The 18,264-nt window shown below is 44.1% G+C and overlaps 2 protein-coding genes across 2 annotated transcripts; one reads left to right on the top strand and one right to left on the bottom strand.

Moving 5' to 3' along the window:
• Positions 1-3,956: 3,956 nt before the first annotated feature.
• On the bottom strand, positions 3,957-5,200 carry LOC127755511 (membrane protein PM19L). Its single transcript, XM_052281189.1, has 4 exons — positions 4,924-5,200; positions 4,523-4,742; positions 4,387-4,432; positions 3,957-4,279 (listed from the first exon to the last, which is right to left on the bottom strand). The coding sequence occupies exons 1-4, from the start codon at positions 5,048-5,050 to the stop codon at positions 4,202-4,204; spliced, it is 471 nt and encodes a 156-aa protein (XP_052137149.1). The 5' UTR covers positions 5,051-5,200; the 3' UTR covers positions 3,957-4,201.
• A 7,709-nt stretch (positions 5,201-12,909) lies between these two features.
• On the top strand, positions 12,910-14,301 carry LOC127761105 (mitogen-activated protein kinase kinase kinase 17-like). Its single transcript, XM_052285331.1, has one exon. It carries the CDS (start codon positions 12,913-12,915, stop codon positions 14,272-14,274), a length of 1,362 nt encoding a protein of 453 aa, XP_052141291.1. The 5' UTR covers positions 12,910-12,912; the 3' UTR covers positions 14,275-14,301.
• The last annotated feature ends 3,963 nt before the right edge of the window (positions 14,302-18,264 follow it).

Raw genomic sequence — 18,264 nt, 5'->3', positions numbered from 1 at the left:
CCGATTGAGCCGGAAGTATCCTTCAGCAAATTACCTTCTTTTTTAGACTGTCTTTCAGCCATAACACGTTTTCACGATGTCTATCGGCAAATTACACAAATTTTAGATGTCCTGTAGCAAATTTAAAATTTAATAAGGTTGATTTAGGCCTCAAAGTAAACATCCCCAATGTCTCCACACGGACTTAAGTGTGTTTATTGGTTGGGTTGTGTTTAAAATTACGTACTAGGAACACTTTTTCTAAGAAAAAGTTGGTAAAGGCTGAGAGTTGAGATGTGAGATAGGTTTAGGTCATTTCCAACTCGTATATAGTGTTCATAGCATTAAATACATTGTCACACGAGTAAAAACCTGATACGACAAGAAAGCTAATGAGAAAAGAAGTAAAAAAGATGGATAAATCATTTCTCATGCCATAAACCATCTCTACACAATAATCGAGAATGAAACAAGGGGATATGTGGATAAAAAAGAGAGAGAGAAAAAGATGGTTCATGATTAGATGAGAATTTAATTTAAAACATCATCTGTTAGATATATAATTTTTATATATAACATCTATATGATATTACAAGTATGATAACTACTCCATGCTTCAAAACCTTCATTGCATGAGAAGGGTTGGCCGACTTAATGTCTGGCGTTATGGGATCCTTAATTGCTCAGAACGTGGCACGATACTACCAGTTTCACAAATTAAATAATTAATTAATGTGCATTGGTCTTCTCTCTACAAATGGAGTATTGCCGACTGAAAGGGTGCTAGTAGCGTATTCGTTTTTCTTTTTATTGTTTGACTAACACTTTAGTATTCTCTGAATGTATCTCGTTTAAGAATATATACATGCGGATTGGCTATATAAAAGATGTTGTCATGATTATGAATAAGGCATACCTTCATATGTACGACACGTCTCTATATATGATAAGAAAATCGACAGAGATTATAGAAATAATTCTCACGGGGAAGCGAATAATAGAGTACTACTCGGAGAGAATCGGGATTGTACTATATCGTGCTGGATTTGGTGTTTCCGATTTCTTCTTGGAGATTAAGGTAATAAACGGTATAAATACACACCCCCTGAGGGGTCCAAGGTATCAAATTATAGCGTCAACACCGCCAACATAGCCTACAATTTGGAGGACGTGAAGCCTACTCGCCAGGAGATCTCGTCGAAACCATCTTAACAAGGGTCTCGCCGGTAATCTCGGGATTGATTGTTCTCTATTTAATCTGAGGTTTTTCATATCAATCAAATATAAACTGGATTAGTGCTATTATCATGCGAGAGGCCTGAACCATTATTTGATATCATATCGTGTACACACATGTTATTACAATATTTTTTAAAAAAAATGTCTAATACTATTATAAAATTATTATGGACATATATGAAGTTGTAGAAATAATACTACCTCTATTTTTGTGATGCTTAAGAATATATGTGTTGCTTAACTTTTGAACACAACGTTCGGTTATTTGTCTTATTAGAAAAACTATATAAATAAATATTTTTTTATTTATGATTTCTTTTGTCAATAAAGATAATTTAAGCAAATAATATTTTAGCATGGACGTATAAAAAAATCAACCTCACCATATATTTAAAAATGAGGAAAACGGAGGGTGTAGTTAAATTGCATGTTATATATAGACATTGAAAGCTTGAACTATCAATAACATTGATAAGGTAAAAAAGAATTCGTAGAACCTGAAATACATTTTTATTATATGGAGTCAAACATTATAATAAATCGAACATGTAACTTGACCGCATCTATATGAATTTGGTAAGTACTAACCGTACAATTAGATTAGATCTTTATCTAAAATAATGTGTATGATTTAGATCCATCACATGTTTTTGATATCTTAGTAACATGAATAATAAACATGATGGAAGCAGTTCAATCCAGAGAAGAACGAATATTAATCCAAATTACAGGATTTGTAGCTGTTTATAATTTAAAAATAGATAGAGAGTAGTATAGTTGTTTGTTCACAGGGCATAAGGTCGTCCTAAAAATTCTTTTGGTTGAACTCGCTTATGTAGTTGAGCCAAGCCCATTTAGACTTACCCCTAATAGGGCCCATATATATATATGTGGATACTACTTTTAAGTCTTGGGCTGGATAAAGGAATACGTTTTATTTTAGGTTGAGTTGAGTTTAAATCACATCCTTAAACCTTAAACCGTAATGCCAGATATAACTGATCTCTTAACTTTTAAAAACAGTTTATACAAGGTCCAAGACATTTTGGATAATGATTTCTACTGATGCAACGCCTACATGATTGGTTTGACTTAAGCTTTGATCTCACAAAGCAATGATGCTAAATTGTTTAAGACCAACTAACCAAGCAGAAGAAAGCAAGGCAAGAAGACAACATTGCCATCGGCTAATGGCCATGACCACGATACATAACGCGAGACGAGGATCAAGTTAAACCAACTATGTGGATGTCACGTTAGTTAAAACCATCATCCAAACTGTTTTAGAATCTCGTTTGTGTTTAATTTTAAAAGTTTAGGAATACATTATCGGAAATGCTAGGTACCGGTATTCCGTTGGTAGCGATCGGAACGGGATCATCCTCCTCGCACCATCCCTCTCAACAAGTACGACGCACACGCGCATGCATAACTTTTATTCGCTTTACCACGAGGTCCACGACTGTCAGACGGCACTGCCTACTCAATGTTGGCCCCACCTATGCCATGTCTACATGTTGCATCTTTCGAATCTTGAAGGTTTGTGGTTTAGCTGCATATGTAGTACTAATACGTTGTTATTTTGCATGGCATGGTAAACTAGGCAAGGAAGGACATGTTGACTAAGCCTAGGCATTTTTTCATCATTTTTTCTTTTAATCCTTTTTAGTTAAATTTGCTCAATATCTCAATTGTTTCGTTTAGTGTAACTTTGAAATTTTACTTCCAAGTATTTTTAATCACTGATACCTACAATCATCATCAATCATCGATACCTCATAGGTATCATCATGATACCTGTCAGGTACCATTTGGGTACATAAAAACAAATCGTCGATACATTGCTACCTGAAAGGTATCATCCCTGGTATTTACAAGTATCATTACTCACTGATACATCTTAGGTATCATCACGATACATACCATGTATCATTTGGGTTCCTATCGTCAATATACAAATACCTCACATGTATCATCCTCGACACCTATAAGTATCATCACTCATTGATACCTTGTAGGTATCATCATGATACATGGTAGGTATCATTTGGATATCTATGATACCTCATGTGTAATGTTCTTGGTACCTATAAGTATCATCACTCTCTGATACCTCATAGGTATCATCACGATATATGGCAGGTATCATTTGGTTCTTATCGTCAACATACAGATACCTCACAAGTATCATACTCGGCACCTATAAGTGCTATCACTCATTGATACCTCCTAGGTATCATCACGATACATGACAGGTATTATTTGGATACCTATCATCAATATATTGATACCTCACAGGTATCATTCTCGGTACCTATAAGTATCATCATTGGTACATGCATATATAAAAAACCCAACCAATAGTGCCCATAAATACGTAACAGAGCATGGCCCAATAAAAAAATAATACAATAATAATCCAAAAAAATAATACAAAAATAATACAGATCACTAGGCAAGTAAAATATAACTTGGGAGGAGTACATGAACGTGGTGTGCTCACCATCGTACGAAGCAGCACGCACGTCTTTCCACGGGTTGAATTACAGGGGTATACCGTCATATAGCAGTCCCCTATTATTCACGGGATAAACGATTGTCGTGCGGAGATAGCCATTCGGACTGAATTTCAAACAGGTAAACCATCACGTCCACATAATCAAATCGATTAACCAGACACGGCGAAATCAATACAGTATGAATCAACGCATCCAAATAATCAACAAATCACACAGGAGTTCGAGTATTCGGCACACGAATTACTAAGAAGTGCTAGTCACACACTGCATAAAACACACACACACACACACACGTATTCGTAGACAAGCACAAACAGCGCCTCGATCTGGTTGATCCATGTCGAACTTAATCTCACAAACCGGTGAAATCAAATTAGGCTCGTAAAGTCCATGATCGATGCCCAATAATGCTCACAAAGGTGTCTTCACCTTCACAACTTTAATTAGAAAAACCTGACCTTCTTCTACCTCCCGCCGTGAATGGCGAGCAGATAAAACAGCTGTGTTGCCGAGAGTATGATGGTGAAGGACTCCATGGTTTTCTGCAAAAATCAAGACCAGAGCAGCATGCACACAGTTAATAGCGTGTCTTCGGTTGTCACGACGAACTAAAAAAAAACACTGTGTGTTTGATGTTGTTCGATCTTACCAATCTGGCGTTCCTGCCGTGCAGGTCAATCTCCTTGACGGCCAATCTGAAAACGTAACAAATGAATCAAGGAAATTGATTTAGTATACCCGTATGCATGCATGGGACAGGGTCAGATTTAGTTGCGTTAATTTACCCCATGGCGAGCAGGGTGAGCGTCCATGCGATGAACCCGGAGGAGGCCGCCGCCGGCAAGCTCTCGTGGCTCCACGCGCGGACGTGGTGGAACCCAGCGAGCGCCGCCGCGGCGCCGACGACTCCGGCGATCACCGCGAAGATGACGAAGAACCCGGTCGCCGCGTTCCCCATCGGGAAGTAGATCGGGGAGAAGTTCGCCGGCAGCGCCATCCCGGAACCTACACGTACATGCAGTACATACGCTCAAACAGTCACAAATCTAGCTTCAAAATATATGCACTTTCTATTGACAAACATAATTAGGCACCAATCTCAATTTAGAGCAAGTTTTGGTTCGTTGTGCCCGATAACAAGACAACATCGATCGACACGGTAAATCAAAATGTGAGCTAGTTTTACCGATGAAGTAGCCGGTGTGGATGGCGTGGTTGATGGCCCAGCCGCCGACCGCCGCCACGATGACGTACATGCAGAAGTTGAGAACCAGGAGAAGGCCGGCCACCGGCTTCAGCCCCGCGTTCGCCATGGATATCACCACCGGCCGAGAGCTAGCAAAAAACTCTCTGCACTCTTTCAGAACGTCTTCGCAAGCTATCTACGTGCTGATCTACGTTACTTGCGTAGTAGTACTATTTCTACTTGATTCAGGAGGCGCACCGGTTCGGCGTTAGCATCCGGGCCTTATATATATATAGATATACACGCGATCGATGGAGAACGCGAAAAATAATACGAACTATTTTACTGACGGGACATAGCTGGTTTTGTTCCTTGCTTCCATGGGATGCATATGGACAGCCGAATTACGTTAAGTTTTTGTGACAAACGTGATGCTTAAGGCATGAAAGAAAGAAGAAAACATACGTACCCGGCTGGGGTCCGGGGGTTTGGTTTCAGACCGTCTAGAGTTTTCAGAGATTCTGTTCGTCTGGAGGTTAAGATGACGGCTAGCTGGAAAAGTACAGCCTTTTCTTTCATGCAGAGACATGTGTATCCTTTCAGTTCAGTTCACTTCAGCACAGTTCTAACGAGCGCTTTATTCCTTAACAGCCGGAGACCGCTGCTTTGCCCAACGAACCGCGGCGAATGTCTGCGAGGTGTTAGGATTGCTGGATGCTGCGTCGAGGACACGTCTGGTAGATGCCGAAACGTAAACAAATATTCAGATAAGGATACGCATAACCCAGGGTGAAAGGCATCGTATCGATCGTTTCTTCTGCCAATAATTCCTTGTTGAAACGGAAGCGACAGAACAGCTGCTTGCTAATGAAATTTGGTTAGTAGGTCCACATGGTAATTAACTTTGTTTAGCTATCTCGCAAAGCCCAGCAGATGCTTTTTTTGGCCCCAATTCAGTTCTTTTTCTCAAAGCTCGAACGGCAGCAGGTGTGAGTCTTTGTGTCTACACTGCCGGACCTTTAATTTTCCTTTTTCGGCTGAGCCATCTTTTCAGCTTTGCAGAGTGTTCGATTGACCCCTGAAAATTGGGAAGGCGTATTCCACTCACCTCGCGGATGCTCCATTTAACGATTATTATGTCCCGAAACAAAACTGCAATTCAATCGGTGTTGGGAACCCGAAATTCTGGTGGATGACACCGAGATGATCTCGATCCGATCGCACCGCGACACTAAAATGTCCTGTTAATTGAAGCCCAGAGGGAGGAGGCCCATAGGATTCCAGGCTACCCAATCTTTGCACGCTGCGGCCCATATACAGATACTACCAGGCCGTGTTGGATCCGTCGCCTTCACAGAAAGGAATAAGTTCATTCTAGCTCCCTCAAGTTGTCGCCTAGTCTGACATTCGTCCTTGAACCCCCAAAAACCAGATACAACCCATCCTCCAACTTATAAAACTGGTGCAAATAAGATCCCTCGGCAGTATTGTCACCGGTTTTGGATGACGTGGCGCCTATGTGGCTCATTTGACTTGGTCTTTGTCCCACGTGGCATTGACATAACACTTACGTGGCAGTTTGATCGAAAAAAATAAAAGAGCAAAATTGAAAAGTTAAAGAAATAAACAAAATATGAGAGACCCACATGTCAGTCAAACAAAATAAAATTAAAGTACTTGACCCCACATCGACCTTATCTACTTCTCAAAGAGGGAGAGGCGGGGAGGTCGGTGAGCTTCACGGCGCTCTCTCCCCCGCTGCCGCATTGCCCATGCTCTTCTCCTCTCTCCCACTGGACGTCACGCCACGCTCTCTCCCCCATTGCCGCCCACGTTCCTCTCCTCTCTCCCGTCGATCGATGCACTGCGTACGCTCCTGTCCTCTCTGCCGCTGACCGCCACACCACGCACACTCCTCTCCTCTCTCTCCCGCTGATCGCTACGCATGTTCCTCTCCTCTCCCCGCCGACCGCCAAAGAGGGTGAAGGGGACGGTGAAGTGGTTCGATGCCACCAGGGGGTTCGACGTCACCGGCGGAGGTTATGAAGCTGAACCCCTTGCCTATGCCGGCATGCTCCAGTCGCCGCTACTCCATGTCGACGGCTTGCCGGCGTCGTCGGCGACCACGGGTGCCACCAACATGTGCTCAAGGGCATCGATGGTGCCCTGCAGCGCGAGGACTCCATTGTGCCGTAGACCGCGTTGAGCCAGAGCAGCAGCCGCATGAGCACCTCGCTGACGGCATGATCCTCCTCCTCACGTTCCGCCTCAGCGCCTTCGCCTCGGCCTCCACCTTCCTCGCCACCTTCTCCGCCTCCGCCTCCACCACGCGCACCTCCCGCACCATCCTCGTCGCCAGGAACCCCCTCGCTGCCACCTCCCTCTCAATCTTCCCCCCTTCATCTTCGTCTCCATCTCTGGCTCCGACCTGGCAAACTGCATGGGGATGGACGCCGGCCTCGCCCTGCTCCTCCTTGAGCTCGGGTGTAGCACATCCACCGTCTCCCTTGGCCGACCTACTCCGGATGCCACCAACCCCACTTCGCGCCCACCCATCGCCTGTTTCGCCTTGCTCCGCCCAGGTGGGAGCGAGAGAGGATAGAGAGAAGATGGGAGTAAGGATGACATGTGGGGTCGCGTGGGCCCACCATTTTTTATTATTTTGTTGTTTAACTGACACGTGGATCATATGGTTTTCATTATTTTTTCGGATAGAATTGCTACTTAAGCATCACGTCGATGCCATGTGGGACGAAGACATAGTCAAAGGATCCATGTAGGCGTCATGTCAGCAAAAACCGGGGTCAATACTGCCTAGGGACCTCATTTGCATGGTTTTGTAAGTTCGGGGACGTGTCGCATCCGGTTTTCTGGACTAAGGACGAAAATCAGACTGGTCGACAGCTTGAGGGACCCAAAGTGAGCTTATTCCTCACAGAAAGCGGCTGACAAATTAGCGCCATTTAGCGCGGCCCATAGGCTGCAGCGTCCGAAGGGGAAAACAAACCAAGCGGGCCCCCTCCTAACCCTGCGCACCCATGCGCTTGTCGACTCGCGACGAGCGGAAAACGAAGGGCCGCGACCGCGGGATGTGGGATTCCACCACGTTCCACCGACCGGTCCCGGCGAATCTTCGAGAAATCCCCGCACGGACGGCGGCCACGCGCGCCGCCGCCGCCGTGGGGGTCCCATGAGTAGGCAGCATCGCATGCTGCCACTCGCTCGCTCGCTCGTCGGCGCGGCCGCGGCCTAAAAACGAAAACGAATTTGGAGGCGTGGGACGGCCGCCGGATGCAGCATGGACTGCGGAGCAACTGCCCTCAGCCCTCGTGGCGCTCACCTCACCTGCCGCCGCCTTGTCGTCTACGTGACGTGACTGGCGCCGGCGTCACCGCGCACGCAAGTCTGATGGGCTGATGATGGCTCCAGATGCAGAGTTCTACTCTGTTGATGGTAAATTGCCCATTGGCTGTTCTCTGTTTGTTTCCAGAATCTTTTCTTAGGGCGTGTCCACAGCGTGGAGAATCGACAAATCTCCGAAGCTCCTCATTATCCAAATCGGCGCGTGCCCCGCACATTGTCACATATCACTCTACAATGTACAGTATGTCAGTATATATAATATTCTGATGGAAGATAACGAACTGGCAAGTGGCAACGAACAGACAGTAACAGAATTCAGGCATTCGCAGAAACTGCCGCTGGTTACCACTTACCACTGCGTCATCGCACATGTCCGCGGTTTTGAGTGAGTATCACCATCATCCATCTTGCTTTACATCCGCATGGCATGATGCGATCTTACCTCGGCGGCACAAATGCGGATATGCTGGCGCTTTTCGCCTGCCTTCGTGGTCGTGAGTTGTGACCCGCCAATTTTCTGGTGATGGCGGCGGCATCACCGTGATGGCTCCGGTACTAGCAGAGTAACAGCGTGTCGCCCGTTGATTGACCACCGGTTGTTTGCAAGCTCTTGTTCCGGAGGGCGTCCACGGTGTGACCGTGTGAGTAGAATGGCAACTCTGGAGTTACATTACGGCACGGTGCATGCACACACCGACACGCTTAAGAATGACAATATGACATGATCTCATGCATGTATGACGCTCCGGCGTCGATGTTAGGAGTATTAAACTGGCACTTGATGATACTTTGGTAGTGGTAAATGGAAACAGAATGCCCAACGGCTGGTTACCACTGCGTTCGTGGTTTTGGGTTTCGTCATCCATCTTCCACTACATCTGTCGTACACCCCTAGATGAAGTATCAGTACGTCATTAGGGAAAGGAACCAAATGATTGAGCACCACTTTAATTTATAAGAAAAATATAGGAATTTTAGAGAATTTCAATCTTATCGAAAATTTTCCTATGAAAACCTTTAAAACAAAAGATTAAATAATATTTTATCCTTCAAAAATTTCTATGGAACTGATAATCCCATAGAGATTTTGAAGAAAACTTAGTAAGAGTTTCAACTTCTTGGAAAATTTTCTCCGATACTATCTCTCTCATCTGATTCCTACGTTTTTTAGTTCAATTAAACAGTTATTCTTATATTTTTTTCTATGTTTTGTAATTCTCTGTTTTACATTTGTATTTCTATCAAAATCATATGTTTTTTTTTCCTTTGTTTTTCCATTCCTATCATTCAAAGGGGCATACATATGCAATCATACATCCATTCTCTCCCAAAAGATAACACTCATATATCCATTCTAGATTTCTAGATGTCTATGCCAATAATGTCATGTGGATGGCTTAAAAATGTTCATGGCAGGCATAACAACGGAAAACTGTGACCCCAGGTAGGCAATCCAAGGCGCCGCAAGCAGTACGCAAATGCACTCTTTTTTCTTCTTTTTTTAGAAGATGGAAATGCGTTTTTTTTCCCTTCTCCCAGGTCAAGCACAGCGTGCTGATGTGCTGTGGAAAACAAATCCGATACCAATACACCATATCCAGGTCGATTTTTTCAGAGCATCGTCAAGAGGATTACAGCGTCGGTTCCTTCCGTCCCATTTCGTATTGTATGTTTAGAGCACGCTCACAGTTAAGCATGTTCCAGATTTATAGTCCAGTCCACCTATAGTCATTTCCGGATGGCACAACTGCACAAAATTGAAATGGGAACGCACGTTCCTTTTTAGGATTTCCACACTAGCATGTGTCCACAAATTCCTTGTGCGTTCTAAGCTGTAGATCGATCTGGGATATTACCCAACTTTTTGGGAGGATGAGCAACAATGATTTTTTTTTTGGGTGGAAAAGAGAGGGATGCACGGTCAATTGGCCACAAATATTCAACACGAGAGATATGAATGGTATAGTATACCCACATGTTTCAGACTGGTTGACATTTCACCGGCCCGGAGAAAAAAATCGAGGGTGTTAATTAGGTGGCTTAACCGCCTAGGTACCAAGTGCACAGTCAAAGCTGCAACTGGAAGAGCAGTTCGCCATAAGAAAACCGTGTCTGGTTTTTAAATTCAACAGGTTGCCTATGAAATGATTAATCACGGGAACCCTATCCGATTTTGAATCTTGGAATGGTGCTGCGTCTTTTATTCCAGTGCTGCAGATATTTTAACGGACTCATATCGTCGACATGCAGCTCAAAAACGTTTTTTTATGAGAGAATGAAGCGCGATATGACTCTTCAACAGACAGGCAAATGTTTACGTGCTGGACGAATGAGAGAGGTGCATGAGTTGACGAAGTACCAATCCAAAGTATCCAATGAATCTTTTTTAGGCGCAAGTGTGAACCTTGGAGAGCGACAGCGATATGGTTGGTACGATGGTAGCAATAGAATTGTCAACATATTTTTATTGCCTGTTTCAGCAGACGCAAGGAGATATGCACGGGGCGAAAATGACATACTAGAACTTTCGTACATTTTTTTGTCAGCGAGAAGAAGGAAGGGCGGGTGAAACGGCCTTGATTTTGGATAGCTTTTTGTGTAGTGGTTGACCTGAGAGACCTCTCGTAGGGAACGGGTCCCTTTGGAAATTCCAACAGCCAAGTGAGACCGCAGTAGAGCAGGGGGCCAAGTGCAGTAACGCTTGGTCAACTGCCGGGCTCCTGTCTCCGGCTGCTGGCTGCTGTTGTTAGAGCACGTACAATAGCAGGCTATAAGCCAGTTATAATATATTTTAAAGAGATAAAAGAAGAGAGAGAAGAGCAGCGGGCTACAATTCTGTAGCCAGCTGCAGAATGGACTCCAAGACGTAATGTGTGTATGACAGGTGGGACCAGTATTAATAGTATAGTAAGCAACTATTGTATGAATTGGCTATTAAATTGGCTATAAATGATTTAGAGCTAGTAGTGGAGGGCGCTGATACGCGATCAGCTGCGCGCGTGCGGTTAGTCGCCCCCCTCTAGTCTCTTCTCTTCTCTGTATATACTATACTTATGTATATACTATATATACACACGTATATACGTGTGTATATATATTTATGAATATTTTTTATTGCATAAAAATATATACACATATACAAAATTTATATATGATGTATACAAAGTTTATATAGGACATATACAAACTTTGTATACGATGTATACGAACTTTGTATACGATGTATACAAACTTTATATACATACGTATTAAAAAAATAAAAAAAACAAGAAATTGCATCGCGTATACAAAGTTTGACACTTATACAAACTTTGCATACGCGTATACAAACTTTGCATACTTACGAATACAAACTTTGTATTCATACATCTAAAAAACCGAAAAAAAATAGAAGAGAAACGAGAAAAAAAGGAAAACCAATCTGAACAGAAACCAAAAAAAGGGGAAAAAACAGCCAACCAAACAGAAACGGAAAAACACGGAAAAAGAAAAAAAACAGAAAAGTCAGTCTCCCGCGCGGTGCGTCCGCCGCCCTCTTTCCGCACGCGACACGTGTCCAGTCGCGCGGAGAGGAGCGCGCGCGACTGATCGCCCAATAGCCTTCTCGGCTAGTAGTGGACTATACTATTAAATTTGCTCTTAAAGCAGGTAAAATAGCAGCCAGCTGTAAATATATTTTAAGAAGATAAATGAGGAGAGAGAAAAGCAGCGGGCTACAGATTTGTAGCCTGCTGTAGCACGAACTCCAAGACGTAGTGTGTGTATGACAGGTGGGACCAGGTATTAATAGTGTATTATGTAACTATTATTGTATAAATGATCTATTAAATTGGATATAGATAAATTGAAGCTAGTGGTGGGCTATACTATTAAATTTCCTCTTAGGTGGCGAAGCGTCGGGGGTTTTTTCCTGGTCATCTCCCCTTTGCAAATCGCATGCAGCCTCAGTTTGACACCTAGGGTATTCCTAGGCGACGTCCATTGATCAGCTGATTACCTCACTGCATCCGTATGATTCGACTTCTTTTGCACGTTGATTTTATATTCACAACATGGCTCGTGGGCTCGTGGCTTTCCGGTGCAGTGAATATATTTCTCCCGATGAAACGAAGTCGACGAATGGGGAAAGGAAGTCCATCCCAAAGGGAAAAGTGAAGGGAAAAAGAGGAGTCACTTACGGCACGCATAGCCTAAGCTTATCCACCACGGACACAAGATTAGCGTGCAGTTAAATCTTCGAAGCAGATTCCGTGCTCACCTGAACCGCTGAACGAATATGCGCATAGGAGTAAGCCAATTGGACGATCCGTGACGCATCAATCGGTCGGTCAGTCCGCGCATCCGAAACGGAGGGTGATCCTGCCCATCTACCGCGCCCGCCCGCCGTGGCGCCAGGATTTGACCAATCCTCCGGGCGCAAGCGATCTCGTCAAGCCGTCGCCTAGGCGTTGACGGGCGCGAGCGAGCGGCCTTCCTACTGCGCGCGCGATTACCACGCGACGCGCTCGCTCGCTCTCTTCCCGCACGTGTTGCACGAGACGCGGGTGGAGGCAGAGGCAGCAGCCACCAATACAAATACCTGATAACCTCCAAGACTTTCGAAAGCTCGAACACAGAGTGAGATCGATGGATGCGGCTGCGGTGATGCAGAAGCAGCTCAGGCGGCTCCGCACGCTCGGCCGCGGCGCGTCGGGCGCCGTGGTGTGGCTGGCGTCGGACGACGCGTCGGGGGAGCTGCTGGCGGTCAAGTCGGCGGCCGGCGAGGGCGGGGCGGAGCAGCTGCGGCGCGAGGGGCGCGTCATGTCGGGGCTCTGCTCCCCGCACATCGTCCCCTGCCTCGGGTCACGCACCGCGGCGGGCGGGGAGTACCAGCTCTTCCTCGAGTTCGCGCCTGGCGGGTCGCTCGCCGACGAGGCCGCGAGGAGCGGGGGCCGCCTCGCGGAGCGCGCCATCCGCGCGTACGCGGCGGACGTGGCGAGGGCGCTGGCCTACCTCCACGGGAACTCCCTGGTTCACGGGGACGTCAAGGCCAGGAACATCATGGTCGGCGCCGACGGGCGGGCCAAGCTCGCGGACTTCGGGTGCGCGAGGAGGACTGACTCCGAGCGGCCGATTGGTGGCACGCCGGCGTTCATGGCGCCGGAGGTGGCGCGAGGCGAGGAGCAGGGACCGGCCGCCGACGTGTGGGCTCTCGGTTGCACGATCATCGAGATGGCCACAGGCCGCGTCCCGTGGAGCGACATGGACGACGTCTTCTCCGCCGTCCACCGGATCGGGTACACGGACGCTGTGCCAGAGATTCCCGAATGGCTCTCCCCGGAGGCGAAGAATTTCCTATCCAGATGCTTCACAAGGAACCCAAGCGACCGCCCCACTGCCGCGCAGCTACTGGAGCACCCATTTCTCGCATCCGCCTCCAGCGACATCGACGAAACGGCGCCGAAGCACGGCTGGGTGTCCCCCAAGAGCACGCTGAACGCCGAATGCTGGGAATCTGATGAAGACGACGAAGTAGAAGAAGGCATGTCACAGAGCGCAACCAAGAGGATCAGCGCATTGGCGATCACCTGCTCGGCGTTGCCGGACTGGGACTCCGAGGATGGCTGGATCGACTTGCAAAGCGACCCATCTGAAGTTTCGGAAACACCGGCGCCCATGGTGGTGACTACTGCAGATTTCGGTCTTTGGTGGGAGGAAGCATTGGACGCGGAGATTGATCTCCATTTCGTTGACGTGGACGGCGATGGCTATGTTACGCGAACTGTACGCGCGCGTGGTTTCATTGAGTACGACAGACAACTGAGTGTGAGAGTTCGCGGTGATATGCCGTTGTGCCCGGTTGATTGCCACCGGAGCGACACTGTAAAATTCGGTTGTCATTGTAACGGGAACAGAGTAATAAATTTCGAGTCTGCACAAATTTGCCTGTTGTTACCATTCATCTTGCAATCAAGGGCTCATAGATTGCATAGCGTTGAGCTCCCGTAAAAACTTCCGTTTTAAAAAAAAAGGCCCCGGCAAAAACCGTTCAAAGAATTGGTTTAAGGCTGATTCTCACTGTTTTGACTAGAATGAGCAATTTTTAACCGAGTTGACATCTTTCCACCAAAACTTTAGAAGTTTAGAGCATGGTCATTCGGCCTAAAATAATATCCACTAAATTTCTTTTGGAATCTTTAATCAGAATTTATGGACTATAAAATATATACTACTTTGCAAAAGATATCCTAAACTTGACACCCTAAAAAATAGGGCCACCTCAAATCTCTCCCCTCCTCCTGTGTTTTCGCGACTCCTCTCTCGTGATCTCACACCCCTCCTTCCGTGCTATTAAGAATTGGTAGCAAGCACATTCCCACAAAAAATAGATAACGAGAAGTCCAGTATAAGGGCAACTAGTAAGCAAACCCGTGCAAATACACACGACACTTATTTATTTTTCTATAAGAACAACACTGTAAAACTAAAATAGCTCATGAACTTTTATTACAAATTACCTTGCTATAAGCATCGGGAAAAAAAGAGAAAGGAGTTGAATCTTCTGAATGACAAAGTTTAGAAATTGCCTTTCTACAAGCATAGAAAAAAGAGGAAGGATTTCAATCTTCCAAACAACAAAAATGCACATGGATTCAAACATAAATCACTGCCAGTACTGCTCCCTCCTCAAAATATAGCACATATTAACTTTTTTTCACGGTCTTTAACATTATAGTTGAATATTATTGTAAATGTATTGTAAAAATACCACTTCTATGGTTCTACCACTTAACCGGATAATGCCGACATGATCCTGCACCCAGTGAAGTAGACTGCAATTGCCAAATCTTTCTTCTCTCGTGCGGTGAAGCCCTAGTTTGAGCATTGACACACTCCTTGAGATATACTCATGTGCCCACTCAAGTTCCTCGTAAACACACCCATCAGGCCCTTCACATTGGCTCGCTTCAATCTTCTCCGATGATATGAAGTCCAAGCTGATCCACCATCGATATGGCAGTTGCCCTTGAAACCTACACATGCTAGCTTCGCTATCAACAGACTTCCCGAGATTTTTATTTATACACCAATTCAATCTCCAAAAAGACACATCAATCTGATTCGTTGTATTGGCTTGCCTAAGTGAGATTTTGACATAATTCTTCACATCTAGCGCATAGTTTCTTGTAGTCCCACCCTAGAGGACTGCATTGTAAAATGTCCAATTGGCTTTGCCGCTACCGCAGGCCTCCCATTGGGCTCACCTCAGCCCGACTATTCACACACCTGCGATACCTACGTAAGCTATCCAAGTTGTGTTGTACATGCGTCAATGGGGACCATTGGGGACGGACAAAGAGAAGAGTCTGAGAGACATAGGGAAGATATGGAAGATCAAGAATTGAGAATATGCAGTGGTATCACTACGTGGAAGTTTTGAGTCTATATGTGATTTAGTAGAGACACAAATTTGTACTACGTAAATAGTACCACTCAAACTATCAAATTTTGTTAGTATAGGTACATTTTTTTCTTTAAATGAGTGTACTTATTATTTGTTAGTATAGAATTTCTAAAATCTTCTCCAATTTATTAGAGCACCCGTGACGTCTTAGAAGTATTTGTACCAGTGCCACATGGCGATGTAAGGGCGTCTCTAAGGTGTTTAATGGACTTTTAGTACATAATAGATGTTGGATGAATTTTCTTTCTACATAAGTAAAAAAAAATAGGATTGGGGTTCATTTCGGGCTATTGATGGCCATGCTTAGAACCGGCCATTTGCAGCTGGTGTTTTATGTTGTGCTATGAAATCTAGCTAGTTATTACATTTGGGGATCATTTAACAGACACCCAAAAAAAACTCTCTCTAAAATTCTATTTTTGGAATTCCTAATTTGATTTTAAGGTGTAAATATATTTTTATTTCCAACAGATATCTTAAATTAACTCCCAATAATAAAAACTAGATCCACCACCCACCCCTAACTACCAACATATACATAAACAAAAAATTGCTCTGCCCATCCCCTCCCACACGCGCGATCTCTCCACGTGTCGTCCTCTCCTTTTGCCGTGGGAAAATTGGGAGTGAGAGTGTCTCCTGACTTGTGTAGAGCGAGAAAGGAGGACTGGAGGATAATGGGATTCCAATTTTTGGATATATATCTAGGGTAATTGTTGGAGCATGTTTTAAACCTCGAATTGGGTTTCATTTAGGGATTATGTTGGTCATGTTCTAAATTGTCTCAACTCCCAACTCCGTAAATAATTTCCTAATAATCACATCTAGATTTTCTTAATAATGAAAATGGTTTAATAACAAGATACAAATAGGGTGATGGTACCCCCCCCCTCCAATCTACAATTTACCTTGTAATGACAAAAAACAACCAAATAGATTGTTTTGCAACCAAAAAAATAAAAATAAAAAAATAATTTTATTATACGCACAAAAATGTCAAGCACATACTGAAAGACATGTTTTAGTTTTTTTTAAGGAACAAAAGTTAGTAGTTTCAACAAGTGAATGGAAAAACATTGTTCAAACATAGTAGTTTGTAGTTTTAAAATTAAAGATGTGATCGAGTCAGATTTTAAAATTGCACATAGATGTCGAATATGCATAAATCTAGTAATACCACAACATAGAATTTCCACGTTCAAGTCGACCGTATACAGGGCGAGGTTCATCTTCCGGAGGAAGTCTTTGGGCACCGTCGGCTATTGTAGTTGTTGAGCAGAGGCAAAGTTTATAAGCACACGCATAAAAAGATCTCAAGTTGAGAAAGAAGATCCAAGGAATCTTCGTTGCAAGAAATGGTTGGTATTGGAAACCTGGAGTAGTCAAGTTTTTGTTTGAGCTAATAACCGCAAGCGCAAACAGTCGGTTACTGATATTAAAATCGAGATGGAAGCCTTCCCCAAAAGCATGAATGATTGGCAAGGTGAGGAGAGGCTGAGAGCACTAGTGAATTGAAGGTGACATGTGCCACTATCTTTCTCAACAGTAAAATACGCATATGCATGTGTAATTAATTTAGTGTAGCCTGCAAAGAGAGGGTATAAACAAATAATCCAACGGTTCTAAAATATAATGGATTCGGCATATAACTTATAAACATGGATATGACAGAGGAAGAAGTGGTACTATTGGTTCAATATGTAAGATAATGTTCTAAAATAATAGGTAAGATAAGAAAAAGAAATCAAGTACTACAGAGGAGCATATTAAAGACGTCAGTAGACCCTCAACTTTAAAAAGACAGTTTTTTTTGACAAAATTTTAAGCCAAAATAATATTTTTAGATAACTAAGATATATTTTTTTAATACAGAGGGGGTGCATGCGAAAAAGAAGACAATAACCAGCATGAAAAAGTGGGCAGCGGTACAGCTCTGGGAGTCTGGGTAACCCAACAGTCAATACACTGGCTCTTGGTACAGCACAAACTGTACAGATAGAGTATCACACGTGTCGATCACCTGAATCATCTAATGTGGATGACGCCCTGGAAATCTGGAATAGCATTGTTCCTTGTTGCTCGTACTCTCATTAGGGCGAAAGGGACACAAAATTCGCAAAACCTAGTTTAGGGGTTCGATGGAAGAGCTTTCAGGCTTAAATCGACCAGAGCACACATCAAAGATGACAGACAGCTATCATACAGCACATGTGCCAGCCAAAAGTGTTACGCCAGATGCAAGAGGTCTAAACTGATCATCCGGCCAAACCCCAAGCACAAGGACGTTGAGAGATCAGCCAGACTTATCCCCCCAAAACGGTCATTTTATTTTATAGTTCGGTTTCAGGTGTTTGAAATGTACTACTCCCTCCGGGTTGATAATACTTGTCATTTTGGATAAAAGCACGGTTTTCAAAAAGTAACTTTAACAACTATTTTCTATTATAATATATATAAAAATATCAATAAATATATGATTTTATTGGAGTACTTTTTAAGACTAATCTAAACATATGGTTTTCATATTTTTAAGA

This window comes from Oryza glaberrima, chromosome 1 (genome assembly GCF_000147395.1).
Source record: "Oryza glaberrima chromosome 1, OglaRS2, whole genome shotgun sequence".
Taxonomy (NCBI): domain Eukaryota; kingdom Viridiplantae; phylum Streptophyta; class Magnoliopsida; order Poales; family Poaceae; genus Oryza; species Oryza glaberrima.
This window is presented reverse-complemented; position numbering and strand designations above follow the sequence as displayed.

What these genes read in the sequence shown, in the direction of transcription:
- LOC127755511 (XM_052281189.1), bottom strand. Translation starts at nt 5,050, where the DNA reads ATGGCGAACGCGGGGCTGAAGCCGGTGGCCGGCCTTCTCCTGGTTCTC. An exon ending in CTCACCCTGCTCGCCATGGG is followed by an intron (nt 4,433 to 4,522) that starts GTAAATTAACGC and finishes TTACGTTTTCAG; the next exon opens with ATTGGCCGTCAAGGAGATTG. An exon ending in ACGGCAGGAACGCCAGATTG is followed by an intron (nt 4,280 to 4,386) that starts GTAAGATCGAAC and finishes TGATTTTTGCAG; the next exon opens with AAAACCATGGAGTCCTTCAC.
- LOC127761105 (XM_052285331.1), top strand. Translation starts at nt 12,913, where the DNA reads ATGGATGCGGCTGCGGTGATGCAGAAGCAGCTCAGGCGGCTCCGCACG.